At 35.9% G+C, this 23,534-nt stretch overlaps 1 protein-coding gene across 1 annotated transcript in view; it reads right to left on the reverse strand.

Annotated features, from left to right (window-relative positions):
* Nucleotides 1–21,092, reverse strand: part of LOC150092557 (vitellogenin-6-like) — a 41,439-nt gene extending 20,347 nt beyond the window's left edge. The window contains exons 1-15 of the mRNA XM_090414677.1: nt 20,983–21,092; nt 17,262–17,279; nt 14,059–14,201; nt 13,508–13,636; nt 11,419–11,589; nt 7,411–7,599; nt 7,155–7,297; nt 6,841–7,024; nt 6,537–6,736; nt 4,631–4,799; nt 3,169–3,321; nt 2,855–3,064; nt 2,349–2,566; nt 2,153–2,259; nt 577–857 (exon numbers count right to left, since the gene is read on the reverse strand). Of these exons, the coding sequence (XP_090270803.1) occupies nt 577–857; nt 2,153–2,259; nt 2,349–2,566; nt 2,855–3,064; nt 3,169–3,321; nt 4,631–4,799; nt 6,537–6,736; nt 6,841–7,024; nt 7,155–7,297; nt 7,411–7,599; nt 11,419–11,589; nt 13,508–13,636; nt 14,059–14,201; nt 17,262–17,279; nt 20,983–21,022 (2,355 nt within the window). The 5' untranslated portion in view covers nt 21,023–21,092. The remainder of the gene's footprint in view (nt 1–576; nt 858–2,152; nt 2,260–2,348; nt 2,567–2,854; nt 3,065–3,168; nt 3,322–4,630; nt 4,800–6,536; nt 6,737–6,840; nt 7,025–7,154; nt 7,298–7,410; nt 7,600–11,418; nt 11,590–13,507; nt 13,637–14,058; nt 14,202–17,261; nt 17,280–20,982) is intronic.
* Nucleotides 21,093–23,534: the final 2,442 nt, after the last annotated feature.

Consider the following 23,534-nt stretch of genomic DNA (forward strand, 5'->3'; position numbering starts at 1 on the left):
ATTAAAACCGCGTCTCCATATTAGTATCGTGCACTGGGTTCTTTAACGAATTAAACAAAATTGTTGAAATGAGTGTCCATTTCAGCCAACTGTGGATGGGCGAGCAGATTTTCTCTTCACTATCCAAAACAACATATGCAAGTTATGATTAAAATAATATATTTTGAGTGTGATATATTAGCCATCAAAGAGGGAATAAACTACCAACGAACATATTCTTTGGATTGTACATGCAGAAATTAGTATTAAACAGGTAAAATATTCTATACAATAAAACAATTCCAGTAGGTCTATACTACTAAAGATTTTAGCGCCTTGAAATCTTGCTTAAAGGGGTCTCGCTCTTTCGCAGATAGAAGCCAATACTGAATTGTTTTAACCATCTCAAATATTGCATCCCTTTACGATCTTAGTACACTAGTTTAAAATGCATTATAACTTGGCTGTATGTATTCGTGATACAAGAAGGGTCGAGTGGTGTCAGATACGTCTTCAGAGAAGAATAATGTGTCACGATGCATAACCTCGTCTGCCACTGCCTAAATTGAGACTATTTCAATATGAAAAGAAACCTACCTTTTCATCAAGGCTCTTGAGCTCATTGCTTGTGGTATGGATATCTTCAGGAGACGCTCTCAAAACGTCCAACAGGGGTTCCTTTCCTTCATAAATGCCTTCGGGTCCAAATATTCTGTCGAAGTATTTTTCCAAACCCATAGCTTGATATCCGATTGCAAAAGTGTCATGGGACCTCCCGAACATGTAGTCATTAATCCTCAAGTACGCACTGTGAGGGATGTAGCTGTCGTTACTGGCGATGTAAGCAAATTGTGTGAGACCTCCATGATCGTACTCCTCTGGGAAAAAAAGAGGAAAAATAGTCGGTATAGGTTACGACAACATAAACGTATTATAAAACATAGCTACAACAATACACGCTTTCATCAACTAGTCATGAACAGAGAACTCCTTTAAACAGTGAAACCTAATGCACTGCAGTATGAAGATGACCAAATAAACATTAGGCATAGTAACATATAATTGTGGCGTAAAATAGAGAGATTTTTTATAGATTAATTTTGGATTGTCTATAGTTCTAGCGAAAAGGACAGATATATTATAATACCTAAGAATTTGCATTATTCAAAGAATAATGTAAATTCTTTTGACACGAGTTTGTCCCACATGTTATCGCATTATGAAATGCCACCCCGATTTTGGCTTTTGCTATGTTGAAATTATTATTATTAAGAGAGACCGCCAGGGAGGCCACATACTATATACACACGCCAGCTATCATACTTATTCTTAAATTCATTCCCACTACTTGCACTCACAACCTCCACTAGCAATCCATTCCAATCATTCACCACCCTCTGAGAGAACAATCTAGCCCTCACTCCCCTTCTTAGCGGCATTCATTCTTAGCTTCCAAGGATGTCCTCTTGTCCTTTGCTCACCCTCATAAATTGAAAAATTCCATCAAATGAAATCCTATATGACCCTTTCAGAGCCTTTGTTTTTCTTAATGCTTCATTATAGCTGCTCCTATTGATTTGTTAATCGCACCTTACAGGCTAAATTAATGTTACTATGGTAGAAATTATCTGTTCCAGACGTATTTGACATACCATGATTTATGATCGTATGTACTTCCACCCATCTCTATGGTACAAGTACAGGGGTCGCAGGGTGATGATTCAACAGAAATTTTGAAGTAGCTGGCATATGAAGAGTGATTGAAACATTATAAATAAGCAGTGCCTAGTAAAATATTTATTTATTATATTGATATTTTTGTTTTTATAACCAGGAAATCAACGTAGTGCACTAGGCAGCTCGACTTTTCGCACAATTTGACAACTGATCTATGGGAGAAAATGGTACATGGCCCATATATCATTCTATAAATATAACGGAGTAAACCACGCTCCATTCAAATGTTTACTAAGTCAATTTCTGTTAATTAAATTTAGGTAATCAGCAATTTCTCTCAGCCAAGTTCTGCTAAATAAAAGTAACGGAGTTTTATTAAAGTAAACCCAAATTTGTGTGTGTGCTTTTCTTTCTTAAGAATTGATGCATGTAATCTTAAGCACAAACTTAAGTGTATGGCTTAACGCTCACCGTACTAATTAAACCCTGGTCTTACCTTCGTAACCAGAGGAAATGAAGTTGTGAGAATAACTGTGATCTAGATGTTCCCAACGTTCATGGTGTTCGTCAATTATGTACCAGACATCACGAAGTATCTTAGACCTATAGGGAAAAACATAAACAGAAATAAGTTGAGGTTCATCTTAAAATAAATATTCGCAGAAATGCTAAAAAAAGTACCGTTTTCTTACAGTGATTTGTGGCAAGGATGGGTGGAGTTGACGAGGTTGGAGAAAGTGCTGTACACGTATGATGCCACCTGCAAATCAGTTTCGTGGTTCAGTGAACGGGCTATTGATTCTATATGAGTACGACTTGGATTAGTGACAAGCATAACGACAAATGCTGGGATCCTGATATCATGTACTTCTGACGTGTTAAAAAAGATGGGCACCAGAATAGAAAGAATCTGAAAGAAAACACATTTACAGATCAGTAGGGAAAGAGTCATTAACGTGGTATGGAATTAAAAAATGTTACGGATGCACTTCAGTGGTAAAAACACAATAACCTCAGAATATGTTTGTACGGATGTGGGTTATGTGGTTGCTCATATTTTAAAAGCAGTAATTTTATCACACTACGGTGGTGAAATGCGAATGATACTTTGCAGAAGTTTGCAATGGATGTGTTAACTGATTTTGTTTTCTTCAGATACAATAAGTAGAACGTGTCGGTGTTATGTTTTCGAACTTACCTCTTCTGGATACCGCGTGCCAACTTTTAGTAAAGCCCAGATTGCGTCGACTCTGTCGAACAGAGAATGTTCATTAGCTTCATCTTCGACGTAGTCTCTCAGGAAGGGAATTGTGTCTCTGATGCCGATGTTTGACAAGGCTCGGATGTAGATGTTATCATGATGTGTCCCGTCTTCACCACCGTGGGCCTCATGCAGGTTGATAAATTGCTAGAAAAACAACATTTTAACATGACTAAAATTAATCTTTTAACTAAAAAGAGTTTTATTTTGGACTACCATGAAATGGCGCAGAGGCAATTACTGGAACTCACCTTTACATATCTGGTAGCCACTTCATGGGAGCATTTTGCGTGATCTCCTTCATGATGATCCACACACGTTTCCCGAACTAAAATGCTGAAGGCCAAGTAGCAGCTGCGCTGAACGCTCTTGTCTTCCTTGATGTATGGGTGTTCGCACAGTTGCTGATTGATAAAAAAAGAAAAACGTTAGATAAGAGTTTGGATCGAATCACTAATAATATTGTTTAAATTCAGTACAGTTTAATTCTTTTCATAAATTACAACAGGCTAACTTCCTAAATGTTAGTTCTTGAATCGTTTGTTGCTAGAACTACACCTTCTGTGCCAAAAGAAACCGAACTTTACGAAAATAGAAGAAAGTATTAACGCCACCTGTTGTATCTTTTTGTTGTCGAAAGCGGCAACCTTCAGTAGTCTTGTGTCAACTGTGTATGACATTTGTCTCATTAGAAGCCGAGTTATAGTGCCTAGAGTGACAGTGTGCTTTGACGAACGGTCTGAAAATGAGTTTTGTGTTAAACTTGGTAAAAGATTTACGAAACGCATCAAATGCTTGAAAAAGCATACGGTGATGAATGCTTATCCCGTACTCAAGTTTACGAGTGGGTTAAGCGATTTCAAATTAGTCGTGAGACGCTTGAGAACGACGAAAAGCTGGGCCGTCCAAAAACTGGACTGAGCGATGTTAACATCCAAAAAGTGCGTGATTTCATCAAAGAAAACCCAAAATCGTCCGTGAGATTGATTGAAGATGAATTGGGGATTCCAAAATCAACTGTGTACAATATTGTAACCGAGAGTTTGGACCTTCGTAAATTGAATTCGCGATTTGTTCTTCACAAGTTGACCGACGACTAAAAAATGTATCGAATTGAACACTGCAAGGACATCATTAAAACTTCTCGTAAGGACTCAAACATCATTCAAGCGATCGTTACTGGTGACTAAACGTAGTGTTTTGAGTTTGAACCCGAAACAAAGCGTCACAGTGCTGAGTGTAGATCACCAGAAGAGGGACATCCGAAAAAAAGTCGCTTTGAGAAGTCAAAAGTAAAGACAATGCTGATTTTTTTCTACGATTCCAAGGACATTATCCACAAAGAAGTCGTTCCGCCTGGCCAAATAGTCAATGATGAGTTTTATCTCGAAGTTTTGAAGCGATTGATGGCGAGAATTCGTCGCGTATCGTGACGGCCGACCGTTTGTCAAAACCCACAGCCACTCTTGGCACTATAACTTGGCTTCTAATGAAACAAATGTCGTAAACAGCGGACACAACACTAATGAAGGTTGCAGCTTTCGACAACAAAAAGATACAACAGGTGGCACCACTAGTTTCTTCTATATTCGAAAAGTTCGGTTTCGTCTTGGACAGAGGGTGTAGTTCGTCAGAGATTTATTTTTTTATATTTCTTCTCATAATAATTGTAGAAGTATTTAATAAGCTCCAAAGCAAGAAGAATATGTTTACAAAAAATTCACTGAGCAGGATTTCAGAGGGTTCTTTAATGTAGTGAGGAAGATGTCGGATGATATTTCCTACTGTCAGCAATGGGATACGGCGGGTGTGAATCAGGTGTTTCAAGTACAAAAACGACGGGTTTGTTCCTGACGTCAACAGCAATTCCAAGAACAGTTGTCTGTAAATAAAATAATGATTTTTTTTCGTAAAATACTTTTTAATTATATGTCACATTACAATATCTTTTATGGCACATTTGAATTTTTAGAAAACTTGGGACTACTAAAAACAAAATTTAAAACTATATAAATGCATCATGTATTTATTTAGCTTTTCATTAGTGATCGAAAATCTTTTTTTTTTTGGAAATCGACTTCTCTGTTTAACATCCTCTTTATTACTTTGGATTATAGAATCGTTCTAATGGAAAGAATTGCCCTGTAAGCAGCATTTATTAAATTCTTTGAAAAGTGATCAAAAAAAAAATTTCAAACATTTAAGCACTAATCCGCGTGGAATGACGCAAATTCTCTGAGGTTCTTGTTCTTTGAAAAAAAAATCCAGCTAATCTGCAGCAATATAAACAGATAGCACAATAGGTTTATTTATGGAATTGGGGAGGAACCATGTAATCAATTACAATAATTTGTTCCACTGTACACTTTATGGACTCTTCATTGTATCCAGATTCAAATCCTTCATTCTGACTGTACAAAACCAGATGAATTTTTTTAAAAAAAGTTCTCCCCGAAGCTGTCAAAAAGAATGCTTAGTAACACAGAAGTTAACAGGCTTTTCACAGAATTCAAAAACCCGTTCACAGATGCTGGTTTTCTGTGCTAATCAAAGATTATCGCAGAAAACCGGTTGTTAACTGCTTTCAGGAAATCAAGATGATTAATGGCATCAGGAAACTTAAGCCCCATCTTTTTATGAACATACCTCCTCCAAGATTTGTAGAGTGCATCTTAGTTATTAAAGTACTCAAGAAAGGCCGAACTGGTTGGTTTCGCAATTAACGACGTTCGCATGGATGTTTGTAACTTTCTTAGGTGAGAAATGAATTCCATCGTCCAGTGCGAGATTACTTTCAAGCTTAATGGAGGTCCGAAGTGGCTTTAAAAAGTCCCATGCTTCTCTAGAGCAGATATTCTAGACTAAATAAAATATAAATAAAAAAGAGATGGAATTAATAAAAATAGAAACAATTCTTGGTCCACCAATGTTATAAATGCACAGTTGGTTTACAAGAAACTTTCGTGGGTGGAGCCACATATAAATGCTGAATAGTAAACTTAATTTTTGATATCTTTATTGGAATTTAACGGACAAAACCCAGCAGGTTCTATTTTTAAATGCATTTAGAAAAAAAACAGTAAGCTGATCAATAATTATAAAATAGTTATTTACATTTTCTGATATTGTAGTTTATGTGTTTTTGAGGCTGTTAGTTCATTTGTCATCGCCAACTTTTAGCCCCAGTGTAAAGTGAGGTTTACTGTCAAGATCATTTGTCCTCCTCGTGCGTCTGATTAACATCATTCTATTGTCTGTGAGGTAGATAAGTTACCATTAACAATCTTTTTTGATGAAACATCTTGCTTGAACTGGTCCGTCGAGGTTAAAGTGTGTTAAATCAGTGTGTACATTGTGAATAGAGTGTAGAAAGGCGTTTTTTCTTTTTTGGTTAAGTAATATTTAGAATAAAGGTGCAAACACTTAAGACTTCAATGAGATTTAATCAGATCAGAAAAGGCTCTCATTAACCATATAATTCGACAATGCAGAAGCGGAAGCAAGACTATGAAGCAGTCATACGTTTTCCTTTATAGTGGGCCAGCTTAAGAGAGAGACTGAAGCTGAAATATAGTGGACTTTAGTTTACCTGTTGAAGCAATGAAAACAGTGTACATACCTGTAATTGCTGTGTTCCTCCGATGTATCTGTTGGTGGATAATCAGCCAACTTCTTATAGAGTTCGTCAATGTCGTCATAGCCAAGAGTAGAGACAGCTTTAAGAAGAGTTAGGAATCGATTTGGAACGTCCTCAGATTTCAGTTGCTCAATGTCGTCGTTGTTGTAGAGAGCCACCAACTCGCCGAACAGTTTCTTAACCTAGAAATGAATATTAAGAAATATATTTAACGTCCTACAGAACTATAAAAAAATTAAGTTCGCGTATTACATGAGATGATGGAAAGAAAGAAAAAACCCATCACCTCTTCTATTTGGGATGTATATCCGTAGAGGTCATGTAGATAATGAGCCTCCTTTAAGTCCGCTAGTTCCTTGAACTGGCGTTTTGCTGGTAGTTGGTACTGAAGGCTCTGATGTGAGACAACATCTACGGGAATAGTTATTTCTTGTTGGGCTGGACGTTCTTCCACCAGGTCGAGCGAGCGGCTGGAAATAAATTTAGAATTATAATTACAAGGCGTTTTCATTTTCGTTCATGGGTGGAATTTGGAATAAAAACGAAAAATTATTTAATTTGTAAAGCATTAATAAAATTGGAAAACAAATAAAGTCTTACTTGGAATGTACGACGACAGTTCCTCCTTTGTATCCGTGTGGTTTTAAGATGGTCTCTCCCTCAGAATATGCATTTTCTATGATGTAATGGTGACGATTGCCTCGGATGTGATAATGATAGGTGGCAGTAGAATGAACTGGATGCTGTACAAGAAATACAACAGCATATCACAATTGAATCCATGAGCATATCTAGTACGTAAAAGAGAAATGTTTGGCAGTTTAAATGCTTTGATTCAGTTCAAACAATAACTCACCTCTTTGTCAGTTTCGCAGTCAGCACATTCGTATCCAGGTGTTCTTTCGTAAACCAAGTGTGGTCGGTGCAGACAATTGTCGTAATTACGAGTTTTGGTGACATTGAGGACATCATTGTTTTCCGGAGTCAGATAATAAGGTTCGCTAGTAAGGACATATTCTGTTTCGCACTCTCCTCCTATACCATCCTGATAAAATTGAAGCTTTATTAATGTTATATTCATTTTGGTAGGTTTATGTAATTAAAGTGTAGTTTTTAATGGCACTTGTGACATATTAAATATTATTAGACACACATATTCACAAGAATAAAGCATAATCATTTTTATTGTTGGACAGCAAAAGTATAGTTGCATTCGTTCAAATGAGTGTATTTTGGTTGGTTATTTAATTTTACTGAATATTTCTTCATCTGTTCATTTATTCTTTGCACCAAAGTTAATGGATGGAATATAATAAAAAAAGTGGAAATTATGGGATGGATTCTTTATTTAAGTGATTAGGTTGATCACTACAATAAAAAGGTAGCGCTCTATGGTATGCACTCAAAATGGTTGAACCTAATAAAGGATAATTTCTTATAATTGTTCCATTCAAAATATGCAGTTGATGTTTGAAAGCATCCGCAAACGGTTCATTTATGCTTTTAGCTGTATCCATGAATAATCAATGCCAAATAGCATCAGTTAACTATTTGGCATTATAGTTGTCTTGTTGAAAACTTCCCCGTTTATTATAAACACTCTGCTGGACTGGACTAAAAGCATGCAGTAATCCGACACTTTTTTTAGGGGGGGGGGAATGAAGATGCATTGATTGCACGAATTTATTGAACACTAACAGTACAATATAACCACAGTGATTTGTCGCAACGAAGTGTAAAAAGAATGAATCTACATGTTTGGGAACAACTAAGGAAATGTCAAAGATGAATTATTAGAGCCATCCATCTGCATCGAGGACTGATTGATGAGAACAATAAAAATGCCCAGGCGCTTATTCTCGATCATGGAGAAGACTATCGATAAATTGTGAAATAAACTGCGAATTATTCCTCTCTCCTCTCCAAGACTTGATTTAGACAGTGCATATGGGCTACCAAACAGTTGAACGCATCAGTATGGAAAAATGGTTCGGATAACTAAACCAACTTTTTTAAAACCTGATATCGTGATGTATTCACACTTTGCCACCAGTGGCAAAGTGTAAATACGTTTGACATGGAGAGAAAACGACAGCTTGGAAGGGAGACCGACATCTCTCCTCGACAGGAGACGTCACATGTTTTCTAAAAGCCCGAATCACAACCTATACTGAGAAAAATTGATGTCTCCATTTTTCTATGTTTCACAAAGACCAGACCACCAACTTTTTCAGAAGAGGGAATGAAATGGTAAATAGTACGCGTTAATGAGATGTCTCGAATCTAATTTAAGATACAAGCAATATTTTCATGGGTTTTTCAACTGAAAGTGAGTTTGCTTTATAACATACAAAAGTGGCAAAGCTTTTCTCGTAGCCTTAATCGCTTCGGCCATAATTGCAACCAGTACAGAGAGATGTGACATTATTAGATTAAGACAAAGTTGGAGAAAAGGCTGAGGATAGCTCGTTCGTGCTTTGCGATTCTAAATTCTGGGTTTTCAAAGAAGCCTTTGAAAACCTCTGAAGCTATGTACGATGAATATTAAGAAAACATTATAAAGATAACATTGTAAAGAACTGAGGGTAATTAAAAGGTGTGTATCTCAATATTTATCATATATTTCCAACTTTTTTTGGGATCTTATTAATGAACTTCACAAAAACAGCACTATTTTCTGTCTTCCTCAGAAAACCGTTCACGAGAAGCTTTGTCAGCGCTCTTTAAGACGGTAACACAAAACAGTCCTGAATTATTTCGTCCCTTTTGTTTATAATTAAAGGTAATGAGAGAAAGTTTTAGACATATGCCGCCCGAATGTTTTTCAGGTGTTTAGAAGCAAGATTCGAGGATTTACTGATTCAAAAATAATAAATATGTACTTCAAAAACGGCATAGTTAAAAGCATTTATTTATCGCATATAATTGCGATAAATATTTAAAAAATAACGAATATTATAGTACTACATTTACACCAAAAGGAGATCGCAACTGCAAAATTAGTTTGTTTCATCTTAAACCTTATTTAGAAATCATGACCCTTTCTACGCCCTCTGTCCAAAAAGAAACCGAACTTTACGATAATAGAAGAAACTAGTAGTGCCACCTGTTGTATCTTTTTGTTGTCGAAATCGGCAACCTTCGTTAGTGTTGTGTCAACTGTTTATGACATTTGTTTCATTAGAAGCCGAGTTATAGTGCCAAGAGTGACAGTGTGTTTTGACGAGCGGTCGGAAAATGAGTTTGAAACACAGAACTGCGTTTGACCTTTGTGTTAAACTTGGTAAAAGGTATACGGAAACGCATCAAATGCTTCAGAAACCATACGGTGATGAATGCTTATCCCGTACTCAAGTTTATGAGTGGTTTAAGCGATTTCAAAGTGGTCGTCAAACGCTTGAGGACGACGAAAAGCTGGGCCGTCCAAAAACTGGATTGAGCGAAGTTAACGTCCAAAAAGTACGTGATTTCATCAAAGAAAACCAGAAATCGTCCGTGAGATTTATTGAAGATAAATTGGGGATTCCAAAATCAACTGTGCACAACATTTTGACCGAGAGTTTGGGTGTTCGTAAATTGAAGTTGCAATTTGTTCCCCACAAGTTGACCGACGACCAAAAAATGTATCGAATCGAACACTGCAAGGACCTCATGAAAACTGCTCGTAAGGACTCAAACTTCCTTCATCCGAAAAAAAGTCGCTTGGAGAAGTCAAAAGTAAAGACAATGCTGATTTGTTTCTACGATTCCAAGGGTATTATCCACAAAGAATTCGTTCCGCCTGGCCAAACGGTCAATGGTGGATGTTATCTCGAAGTTTGAAGCGATTGTTAGCAAGAATTCGTCACATACGCCATGAATATCGTGACGACCGACCGTTCCTCAAAACACCCGGTCACTCTTTGCACTATATCGCGGCTTCTAATGAAACACAAATGTCATAAACAGTTGACACAACACTATTGAAGATTGCCGCTTTCTACAACAAAAAGATACAACAGGTGGCGCCACTAGTTTCTTATATTTTCGGAATGTTGGAACACCCTCTGTCCAAAACATTTCCGTGTCTTTTTGGACATAGTGTGTAGATAAGGACAGCATAAGCCTACTGCTTTATCAGGTGGAGACAGCCAGCCGTCTCGGGTTGCACTTGCAATGGCTCTTTGATAATCAATACAAGGTCAGGCAGCAGATAGCAGAGATACATTTTTGCTTCTAAATAAAGATGTTATTTAAATACATGATTAAATGCAAATTCCAGATTAGGTTATTACATTATACAAGAGAATGCGGTAGTAGACTTCGGATACTAAAAATGATTTCTTTGCTGTCTTTCTTCAGGTTTGCTCTTGTAGTTTTACTATGATTATGAAAGATGACAATACTTATTTGTAACTTTTTTTCCCCTTAATGGTTCGTGTGTCTATTTTTAAGCAAACTTTATAATTTTGTATTCATTGTAGCATGAATGATATTCTCATAGCCAGAAGTATTTGAGAATTAATTATTTGTGGACATTATAAAGTTTGAAATAAAAAATAACGCTTTTTTTTATTCCCAAAGGGAGTAGATGGAACTATTCTGACTTTGGTAAAGTGGTTATCTTGGTAGTTGTCTTATCCTTTGTCATCATCGGCAGTTCATTTCTGCCAATGATGGGTAGACTTATGGATGACGAGAACATAGGTCAGACCAAGCATAATAATGTTTAGAAGTACACTATTGGAATGTGCATAAAACAGCGACGTGGTAGCGCAAGATATTTTAAATCACATTAAAAGGCAAGTCTGGTATTAGATTATAAGAAAAGTTTTCATTTTTTTTAATTTCTTACTGTTATAATACATTAAAGTAGTATACATACCTCTATCACTCTGTAGTAATTGGAGTATGGGTCGGGTTTGTACACGTGCTCTTTATTTCGAACAATAACAGGATTCAATTTCTCGAAATTCAGTTGGAAAAAGTTGAGAAATCCCCTTTTTACGTTTACGGACCACTCCGGATCATCCTTCTGGACCTGGTACTTCTTAACCTATATTCACATATAAATGAAATCATTTAATTTTGTCATTAATTAGTGCATAATTTACTTATTTTGTTTTGATGCTCATTTCTAGGCTATGCATTATAATTTTTTATTATATCAATCTCATCTTAAATAGAGATGAGATTGATTTCGAATCCTACAAGCACATCGATGCCATGTGTAGGCAAATGGTCAAGAAGGAGTCTGAATGTTTATTGAACAACTGGAGTTTGATGTCCTTAGCAAAAAGTGTGTGGAGAATGTTTTAGAGCACAGAGATAGAAAGTATGAAAGAGAAGATTGAGAAATTCGTTCAGTATATTTGGAGCTGGAGAGTGCATGGGTGTTGAATAGCAGTTGCTTGTGTATTTATGGGTCAGCGGGGAAGTGGAGGAATTGTGTCAGCCAGTTTAGTGAAACAGCGCCCATGAAAATATCAACAGAAGAATGGAAACATGAGATACTGATGTGCGTGGGTGGGTGGGGGACAGTCTGTGAGCAGAGACACCACTTAACCAAATCGCCTTTACTTCTGTGCAGTGTAAAGCATTAAAAAATTGGGGGTGCACTTCCCCTATTTCAAAACAATATTCTAAGATAGAAGGTAACATAGTCCATGAAAAATCAGATCTTGCACGAAGAGTATATTTTCAACGGTTAGGGATATATGAGAAATGCAAGGTTTATCGAATATTTTTATGAATATCGAAAATTATTTAAACAAAGTTAGTAGGAAACTTTTTTTCTAGAATGGATCTCCATTGTTTTCTTTTCCTGGCATGAATCCTACTTTACATACATGACTTAGAAGATTTCAAACTGTGTGTCTTGATACCCACCTTCTGGGATTCCAAAAATGTTTTGAATGGGTAAAAGTTTTATATCAGCCTTATAAATTAAGATTTTAAATGTAGTAAATTTCAAGTAAGTATTGTGGAAGTAAAAGATTAGACAACCTGTGAAATGAATAAAATTCTTGAGATCAGTGACTGGCCTGTTTATGAAAGCATATTACACATAGCTCGGAGATATGTTTAGACGACCAACCTGGAGAACTGCTATGCATATGTTGCACGTGGGTCTTTGACATCACATTAACTTAGAAACTTGACTTGTAAGTTTTACATGTCATTATTCCTGGTCTAAAATCTACACTAAAGGAGTTTGATCTTCCAAGATAATTATGGTCTATACTTAACCGGAACAAACAGGACATGGGAGATACAAACACAGATACTCCATGTTGCGATTGAGGCAATTTAGCACAGACTGTTAACCATGTCGTTCGCGGCTGTCCTGTATTTATTTATCTAGGAACTTATGTAGACTTTTTTATGTTAAACCTGAAGTTGCATTTAGGATTTAAAATCTAGCTTTTAAACTATTATGACTTATATTTCAGTGTGAATGAATTCAGGAAAAGGTATGACAGCTGGTGTGGGTGATATATGACCTCCCTCTATGAGCATCGATTCATTGAATCCCGATTACTTTCTATATATGATGTATATAGAGAAATGTAATTGATTGCTGATAGCACAAGATATAATAAGCTATGAATGTAACATCTGATTATTCATCTGTTTATACTGAAGTAGAGTTAAGACAGAAGGAATTTGACGGATTTCTATGTGGTAATCCCACCATGGCACCAATTTGGTGTAGGATCTGCAACCTCTCGTGTGTAAGAATGAAACAAAAACTCACTACTATGAGGCAGATCTTGAAGTTTAAGCTGATAGATTCATTCGGAATTGGTCATTCTTTTCCTCAGAAGGAAGCTGGCAACAACATGAACAGCAAAAGCAATTAAATACATAAAATGTTTTTAACCGTAATGTTTTTTTTCTCTTCAGACGTCTTTTGATAATAATCATGTTTTAATACGAATTTACTCTATAAACCACGGATATTTTCATCTTACCAGTCCGTTTTCGAAGTACACCTTCAGTGGTTTCTCAAGGGGAGTACCTTGAGCCTCTTGGTACGTGAAAACATGGTGTTCGAAGTCCGGAACGACATCATTCAGATGAGAAAACTTAACGTCGTGCAACTGGAAAAAATGGATATTATTTAAAATGGTTATAGTAATGGCGAGAAAAAGAAAAGTTCATTGAAATAAGCATTTGAACTGGATTGTGCATGTAATTATAGATAAACCATTTAATGAATGATACACTGTGATATGATAATGATAATTGACCTATTATAACTGTTAAATATTTACAAAGATCCTTTGAAATATTCACAAATTCCGTGAAGAATTATAATACTGTATTAGGTGAATGTAATATCAGTTCTCAAACTAAGCAATATGTTTGTTTACTGTTCAGCCATCCGAGTGTAGACGACTCTACAATTAATAATTTACAGTTAATTTTGTTAAGTTTTGTTAATTAGCATATTTATCTTAATATATAGATAATGTTAATTTTTTGAAAGTATTAAAGCTGATTTCGATTGACAGTAACTTACTTTTACAATCCAGTAAGTTTCTCTTGGCTGAACGATGACCTCCGCATCATAAGCTGCAGCGGCATACTGTGGTTTAAGCTCCGGTACTCCTGAGAATACATACCCCTTGTATTTGTATACGTATTCCAGATTGCGGTCATAACCTAAAGACATAAAAAGGAAAAGACTTGGAAATAGTGCCAGAACACCAACTTTATTTAGCTTTTCATACAATCGTCCACATGTGCTCTATTCAGGAGTCAATATATTAAAATGTAAACACCAGTGCAGTTAATCATTTTAATATATTGACTCCGCCGCTCTCGCTTCAAAGCATGCCTCCTTGGCCAACTTACTAGCTTTTGATATAATCTATGGAGAAACTCATGGTCGCTCGACATTTCTAAGGCGTCTGATTTTGATCCGTAGCATTGAGGCCTTGTTACCAGCCCATTATCTCTCCCACCTGCCCTTTATTTGCTCAGCACTTTCATCTCCTCCTGTAGATTCAACCTTCTCTCAGTATCTTCGAATATTAACCTTAGTTTGGCTAAGGACAGTACGCTCCAGTACTCGAATGATTCAAGCTTTAAGATATTTCATAAATTTCTTAAAATCACAAATCTGCTCACTATTTTCAAGTGGAGTTATAAGAATTGCAATATATTTCAGTTCTATAAAACACAACTTTGTTATTGCCTCGAAAAAAATACCTTTGTTCCCTAAGTCCTACTTCTGGTAATGTTTCGATCTCCAAGATCAGATTTCATTTTTTTTTGGCTTACTTTTATTTCGTGCATCCTGACAAATGCACCGCAACCGTTGTCTCCTCAGTCTCCAAAAACTTGGTTTCATGTTTCTTTCAAAACACTATTTCTAGTCTACACAACTGTTAATACTTCATAAATCCCCAAACCATCTGATCTTATAACATTGTTGTCGCATTTAGAGCGGCATACCCAATGCTCGATTCTATAAAGAAGGCAATCAACTTAACAGATGGTTCCTATCCATCAAATATTTACTCCAATTGCTTTCTCATAGACACGTTCTGCATTGTCTTTTTATAACTATTTTCTGGAAGCCATTCCTTTCCTCCATTTTGTTCTAATCATGTAAGAACTGGAACAACTACTGATCAGCCTCCATTCACATTTCCATTCCAAACTTATTGAACCAACTTCTTGTTTTTTTCCTTCATTCCTGTGCCTCTGTTCTGTGAAACAACAATGTTCAAACTGTTTTTAGGAATGTGATTACAATTATTGAGTTTATTTATTTATTACTATTTTCAGTTGGTACATACAAAACGAGATTTTATAGGATTGATGTTATTTTTACAAGCATTAATCTAGTTTCTTTATATCAACTGAAGAGCTGGTTCTTACTAGGGAAACAATATATATGGTTTGTTTATAAAGTGGTTCTGCATTCGTGAAATGCCATTTCTCATGAGAATTTCAATGATTGTAGCCTACACGGGGAAAGACTTATAGGTTCGATTCCAGTTGATAAGATCTAAACAGGACTTATTGCCGACAGGACGATTTCAAAATTGGTTTTTCGCACACAACAAGTATAGTTTCTAAGTTGTTTTTTTTTTAAATCTCACAGTTTGGAAACATCAACGGTAAAATATCTGACATACGATTACATACATGTGAATACTAGTTAGAATTAGGAACACGATATGGCTACAGTTGTCTGAAGTATTTTCGTTATCACCTTGTCTACAAGAAGTACAACAAACTGAGGGAAGCGGGCAGATGCAGACAAGTTGTACGACAATTTTAAGAAATTAGGATTAGAAACAATAACTCGTATTCTCTTTGGTAAACGAAGACATTTTGTTTTTAACTGAGGCTTTCATTATGTAGTACAAATGCTTAAAATCATCTTAGAAGAGGTTTTTAGAAATTATCAGTAGAGCAAAAGACCAAAATTACTCATATCATTATTACTAAGTTAGAATGCCGTGACAAGTATTTTCAAGGCCAATTTGAGAAATATGTTTCCAACACTGCGTCCAATATTCGAGACTAATTTGAAGACACGAGCTGTTAGTCTGTTGGTCGAAACTCAGCACTGAAATCGAAACTATGCTATCTTTTTCTTCGCCCGCGTGGAAAACATTTTTGTAATACTTCTTACAAATTTGATCCTAATACAAGCTCAAATTGAAATGCTACCGATGTCTGTGTTGAATTGGTCTCCAGGACGATTGTTCCATGTCAAGGACAACCTGAAAGTTTATCGATCACTTTGAGCGATCGCGACTGCTTGTAGGGAAATCATCAAGATCATACAGTATTTCGGCTTATATTTTGTTGAGTAATGATTTTTAATGGTAATTTTATGAAATGTTAAAGATATCAAAATTAGAAAAAAAAAAGAAAAAAGAATCATCTTTGTATTGATATCCGTGTTTACCAAGCATGGTAATATGGCCATTGCTTTGATTTTGTTTTTAACTATATTATATTTCCTGTGTTTACATTTGCGCATGGTTCATAACCGAGCACAAATTATTGTTGTCTGCAAAATATTATCCTCCAAACATTTTATTTTTGCCAGCACTAATAATTCTGTATCATTCTTTAACATATTTCAAAAATGTAGTGAAAATAGCGCCATGAAGCCCAGCACCATCTATCGATCAACCAGTGAACGACTACGCGCCTTCTATTTCTAGATTCTCTTGCGAAGATCTTTAAATACATGATGTTTGAAATGGGCGATATTTTGATGCCTTACGGCCATTCGTAGAATATGAACGGTTCAAATACCATTCATGTTGATATGTGAACATAAATTGTTTACAAATATCTATTCTGTCTCAATCTTCACCTACCCTCACCACACTGCACGGATGTGATTAATAGGTCCTTCGACCTCTCCTGTATGAGATACATAAAAAGTACACCACGAATTTGAGTAGTGTTAACTTTCCATAGAAGATAATAATCATATGTAGATTATTCGCTTCTTTTTAATTTATTTTGTTATAAATGAATCCACGTAAGACTGCGAAGTATTCATAATTCGGTATGCATTAGCTTTTGAATTATTTTATAGTAATCTGTTTTCCTACTAAGAGAAATGCTTAGCTATTTTATTGTCTTAATGGCTAAACTTCAAGCAAACTATAAGAAATCTTTGCAAAATTACTGATCGTATTAACATCTAAACGGCACATTTATTTAGAGAATTCAGAATTTACTTACCAAATGCAGAAACGCAGGCTGGAAAGAAACAAAATATTCAATTAGAAACACGATATTTTTTAAAAATATAAAATAAGTAATTAAAATGTAAGTTAAAGAAATTTAATGGCAATTTTATATATATATATATATATATATATATATACAGTATATATATCTCGGCAGAAAATACACTGCCTATGTATACAACGGATACGTTGAACGCCGATATCAAACTCTTCAGGTCGGAGAAATTCCGGTTCCAATTATGGCATTGCCAGGATATGATAAAAAATCATGAATCAATGGCAGCCAGTTGGCAAATTTCATGGTGCTCCATGATTATGGTGATGATGTGAAGAGTATTTGGAACCCTTAGATCTTCTGATTATGATGGTGTGAGCTTCGAATATCGCAGCCTACTTGAATATTTTTAACTACTAGATGCATAACTGCGATAGTCTCCACCTTGTCATCGTGAGGGGAAAGGCTTGCATGTCCGATCCCGTGAACTATACCAGCGGTAGTATTGCTCTCAACCCGGACAGTTCAAAGTGGAGGGTTCGAATGAAGAGAGTCACCTTGATCCTCAGAGTTGAGGGTTGAGCGTGGGGCCGACAACTCCATCTAGTAAAAAATCTACTGTTCACAAAACAAGTACTAAGTATTCTTCAATGGACAGACTTAAACAGATATCGATCTATGCATTGGAATAATGGCTTCCGAATAAAACATGAGAGGGTTGTATAAATATAATTCTGGAGCACTTCAGGAACTTACTCTTGAATTAAATAGATATGAAATGGATATGACAGTAATACAAGAGACGAATGGAGGGAGAAGTAATTCAAGAAGACAACTTTTTACTATTTTATGGTGGAAACAACTCATATAAGTACGCGCTCGGAACAGGTTTCATTATCAGATAAAAACTGGGTCATCTTTGATTCAATTTGAGACTTTTAATGAAAGAAAATAAAAATAAGCAGGCTAAGCTTATAATGGTTCGAGATAAATTTCATTAATGTATATGAATCCATAGAAGCTGCAGAAGAGGAAACAAAAGATAAGTTTTATAGAAAAATTGGAACTAACACTCAAAGAAATTCCACACACATACTTATCCTATTAAGAGAATCAGTGCAAATTTTTGAAATGAAATGTATAAAATTATTAGAAGCCAAAGCCTTTACGAAGAAACATATCAATAGAGAAAAAAATTGATAATTTGGCGGCATCTAGAAATTTAATAGCAACACTGTTTATCGGGAAGAATATAAAGAAATAAACATGGAAATATCCTGATGAATTGACTCTTCTTACTGCATATTTTCCTTTTATCTAAACAACAATAATCAATTATCGATAGTAATGGATAAACACGAGCTACTAGAGAGGAACTTACAGCTAAAAGGTATAGAGAAACTGCTGAGAATTATGAACAAATAGTTGGTACCCAGAAATATTTAAACTTTCATTAGCCAAAGTGGGAGGATAAAGCAATTCTGGTAATGAATTAACTACAGGAATACATGAACTGGTAAATTTTTTAACATGATAATGTCGCATATCAATAGAGAAAAAAATCGCTAATTGGCGATATTTTTATAAAAGCATATAAAAGGAAATAAAAATAAAAGAATGTGAAATTACACACATAGAGGATAGAGAAAGAGATCCTGTCTAGTCAACAAAATTTCATCCAATATGTCAAAATGAATCTTACCGTATGCGGAAGAAAATATAAATGAATATCATGTATGATTCCGAAGAATTAGATCCACAGTTGATCAGATATTTACACTTAGACAGACATTAGAGAAAAAGTAGGAATATAATCAGTATCTCCATATTTTATTAAGAGAGTTCAGAAAAACCTCTTTCAGCATTCATAGGGGACTTGAGATAGTATAAAACGAACTTGGAATACTTCATAAGATAATGAATGTAACCAAAATTTGCACCACCGACTCCCGAAGCATGGTACTAGCTAATGGAATTAGATCTAAACCTTTTGCTAAGACGAGATTGATGCAAGGTGATGCCCTTTCACCCATCCTATTTAATTTAGCTTTAGAAAAATGTATTAGAGCAACTCTAGAATATAACACAAATAAAATATTAAGATATGAAGATGATCTCTACCTAGTGTGGTGAAATGCTGAGGACTAATTCCGAAAACCAAAATTTCTGCTGTAAAAGTAGGCTAACAAATCAACCAAAAAAAAATCGATTATTTAGGAATATGCAGAAATCACAATCAAGAGGAAAATGGCCAGTTTATCATCGATAAACTGAATTTTAAAAATGCTACTTCTTTTAAATATCTTCAAACATTAATTACTCGAGATAATAACATCATTTAATTTCTTCCAAAATTCTTTCAAACAGCATTAAAAATATAAAATACAATCATTAGACCTGTTGTTTTATATGGAACTGAAAACTGGAGCCTAACAACATGCAAAATTGTTGCAGATCCTTGAAAATAAAACCTTAGAAAAAGTCTTTGGACCTTTAAAAGATAACAAAATAGGCGAATGGAGAAGAACACATAATCAAGAACTATACAACCTCTATAGATCCCCACTGATGAAATTGTAGTTTGAAGATTGAGATGGTCTGGACATTGGAGAAGAATAGGTGAGGAGAGAATGGCTAAAACAAGCATTCAAGATGAAGCTTGACTTGATGGCAAACAAACGTAAAATAAGGAAGATAACATCCTAAAAGACCTAACCGAGATGGGAATACTGGACTGGCAACCCTCAAGATAGAAAAGAATAGAAAAAGTTAGTACTTGTAGCAAAGAATCCTAGTTTTAGTAAGCTAGTGAAGAAGCTTAATCTCATGCCCGCAGCTTATTAATCTGGTTATTACTTTCTGCAGGACAGTGTGCATATCACAAAGCACAAATAATCTGAAATAGCTCAGGAACATCACGAGGTTTCTGTGCCCAAATAAGCAGTGGAAAAGAGCTGTTATAGCGTGGGATCATATCGTATTTGTCTGAGATTGGACTGCCACTGGACTTGTTGTCGAACAGTTTATTCTAACTCCAACTCTCAAATGGACGTTGGCAATAAGATATCGTGACTGATCGGCATAGACTAGAAACTCTGTAGAACGCATTCAGAGTTCAGGTTATTCTGAAATTTAATGGGAGTGGAGGTTAATTGCAATTAGGTAAGTGTGTCTCCTTTTAAAAAGATTCCGTTTTTTTTATATATATATTTTAAAGTGAGCACAACTTTCTTTTGTTATAGGACACATTTTCTTGGACATTTTCACGTTTCTAAATTAATATGCTAAGAAATACATCGACTCGCTTGCTTTTATGAATTAAATACTTGCTAAATTAAAATTAATCACTCTTTTAAAAGCATCGAAAGTCACTGATCACTTACACGCCTTTCATGAGTCGCCTTAGTATTGCACTACTTAAGATAATATCTCGTTCTTCTATAAAAATGAGATTTAAAGGTTCCCACTAATCTGAAAGTAATGTAGGAAATACAGAGGCAAGTCATTCCGAAGGGTTTTTACAACTTTGTAAGCTATCCATTCCTTTTAAAACATTTTAGCCTTCTAAAAAGATTTTCCTTGCAGTTCTATGAACAAATATGCAGTATTCTTGAAATCTTTGCCCTTTTAGAAAGAGTAGATTACTATATTTTCCTTTTACATCAAAATTTCAACGAATTCAAAGTCAAGAAAGGAGGAAAAAGCAGCTATAACATACCGGAAATTGCCGCCACGGAGAACAGGAAGCTGAACAACATCTTGCTGCCAGAAGATGCGGAGCTCACTTCAGTTATTTTTGAAAACTTTATATAGCCACTTAGTAAGTGGACTCTGATTTCTTACATAATAGACTTCGTGGGTGGGTGGTGCGCAGGGGGAGAATTAGATCATCATCCGATACCTTGACAACAAGCAGCACGTGCGATGTTTATGCAAGTGGAGACGTCTGGCGGTGTGAAAGACCTACATAGTTATCCGAATGTGATCTGTTGCACGTTTTCGAGGTAGCTGTACTAACCTCAGCTTAACCTCTGAATATTTTTGACATCAGAGGTCTCGTGAACATTACGTGCGATTATAGCTGAATTGTCCATAGATGGTGTAATTCCGATACAGAAATATCTTTAATTTCTATGGAAATAAAAAAAAAAAAACTTAATCAGGCATGCACTTCCTTCGTTAGCCCTTGCATAAGTTAATCTTGGATTCCATATAGCCAAAAAACTTAAATGATTTGCTTAAAACAGGATTGGAATTAATTTTATTAAATCTTAATCTGAAGTAGCCGATAAACTGATATTTAAGGAACTATTCGTTGGCAGAAATAATAACGGGAAAATACTGTTCCGTAATAAACTGATTTTATGCCACATTGCAAGGCCGCAGAACTAATCGATATTTCAAGCCAGCATTAGATTTAATTTTTTTATTTTTTAAGTTCAAGATGCAGTCTGGAAGAGTCCATTGCTCTGTTTTAATCATGATATATGAATATCAAATATGCAATGTCAAAAGTGACGTTGCAAATTAAAACGGTGTCAATTACCAGAACGAGATACGAAATTATGTACACATTTAGTGAAGCTTTTTTTGATAATTATCTGCTTTCATATGTAGAAGTTTCGACGCACTTCACTAAGAGTCAGAAAAAAAAATCCTGAATTTCCCTTCGAAATATTGATAGAAAATGAATACAAAAAATAGCTACTTTTGTTATTTTGTAATAATTTTCTCTGAAATATTTCAAATGTTGTAGGGAGCGAATCTGTGTCAACATGTCTTGCATGATATAAAACTATTTTTCACACACTGATTAAAGTGCGTTTAGTGGGAAAAAATCAAAATAATGGATAATCGGATTAAATTCATTCCTATACAGGGTGGCAATAAATTAACTTTCCCTTTTTTTTAGGTATCTGTAGCTAAAACTAATACACGGAATGAGACCACATTTTATATTGAGACTTTCGAAGGCATGGGGAGATGAATTCCGCGCAAAAAAGATTTAGTACCAAAAGTCGCCGACAGGGGAAATTTTTGCGGTGGTGCAGCCGAAAGCAGTCAAATATTTGCAGTAATCGCAGGTAAAAAGGATTATGCAAATTTTACTGTGCGTACAAGAAAGCAGCGCCGCCAATTCCACTTAAAACGGGATTGGGAAGGTTCAGGCAGTTATTCGAATGACTGACGAATTGTGTTCAATATATCACAAAATCCTACCTAGCCTCAGCGTGCTTTATTTGTTAAGTTGTTTTACCTTAAATAGTGCAATGCTGTAGCGGCTCTTCGGGAATTTAGAAGGCTTCATAACCTGTGTACAGGTCTTATGTCAGCTGCAACACTGAGAGCTATGATTAAGAAGTTTGAAGAAACTGGATCACTAGGAGTTCGACCTGGTAGAGGACGGAAAGCAGTGCAAGAAGTAACAGACGTTGCTACTGCGGTATTCGACGACACAGGGACCAGTACTGGACCAAGTACTCATGCCATAGCTCGCAAACTTCATGTGGCTTATGGTACAGTCTAGAAAATCTTACGGAAAATGCTTCACTTCTATCCGTATAAGTTCAGTCGTGTGCAAGCACTAACTACCGCAAATTATGATAAGCGCATGACCTTCGCGCTAACGTTTCTTGCTCAAATGGAGGTCGACAATGACTGGCCTTGGAGAATATTGTGGGGTGATGAGGCTCATTTTTATCTGAATGGGTCGGTCAACACTCACAACTGCAGAATTTGGGCATCTGAACATCCCCAAGCGATCCAGCAAATACCACTGCGTTCTCCAAAAGTAACCGTGTGGCTTCACAGCCGATTTCATAGTAGGACCATACTTTTTTGAGCGTATTACCCCTACAGGTCCTGTAACCTGCTCCATTACTGGAGAGGTTTATCGACGAATGCTGGAAAATTTTGTCATTCCTGCACTGCAGCGAAGACATTGTTTGGATTCCATAATTTTTATGCAGGATGGAGCACGGCCACACATTGAACGTTCAGTACAGCACCCTTTATGCCAGCATTTCAGTAATGAGCGGGTTATCAGTCAGTTCTTTCCGACGGCATGGCCGCCTCGATCCCCGGACATCACTCCATGTGACGTTTGGCTGTGGGGGGGAGGTATTTGGAATCCGTTGTGTATGTTGGTTGCGTTCCCAACTTGCATGTCTTGAAAGAGAACATAAAACAGGATGTTATGAACATCCAATCCGACTCCTTACGCTCAGCTGTAGAGAGCATGTCGCACACCGGATACAATTTGTTGTACAC

The sequence above is a fragment of the Typopeltis vanoorti genome, chromosome 25, assembly GCF_054136105.1.
Source record: "Typopeltis vanoorti isolate ZY-2024b chromosome 25, IOZ_Tvanoo_1.0, whole genome shotgun sequence".
NCBI lineage: Eukaryota > Metazoa > Arthropoda > Arachnida > Uropygi > Thelyphonidae > Typopeltis > Typopeltis vanoorti.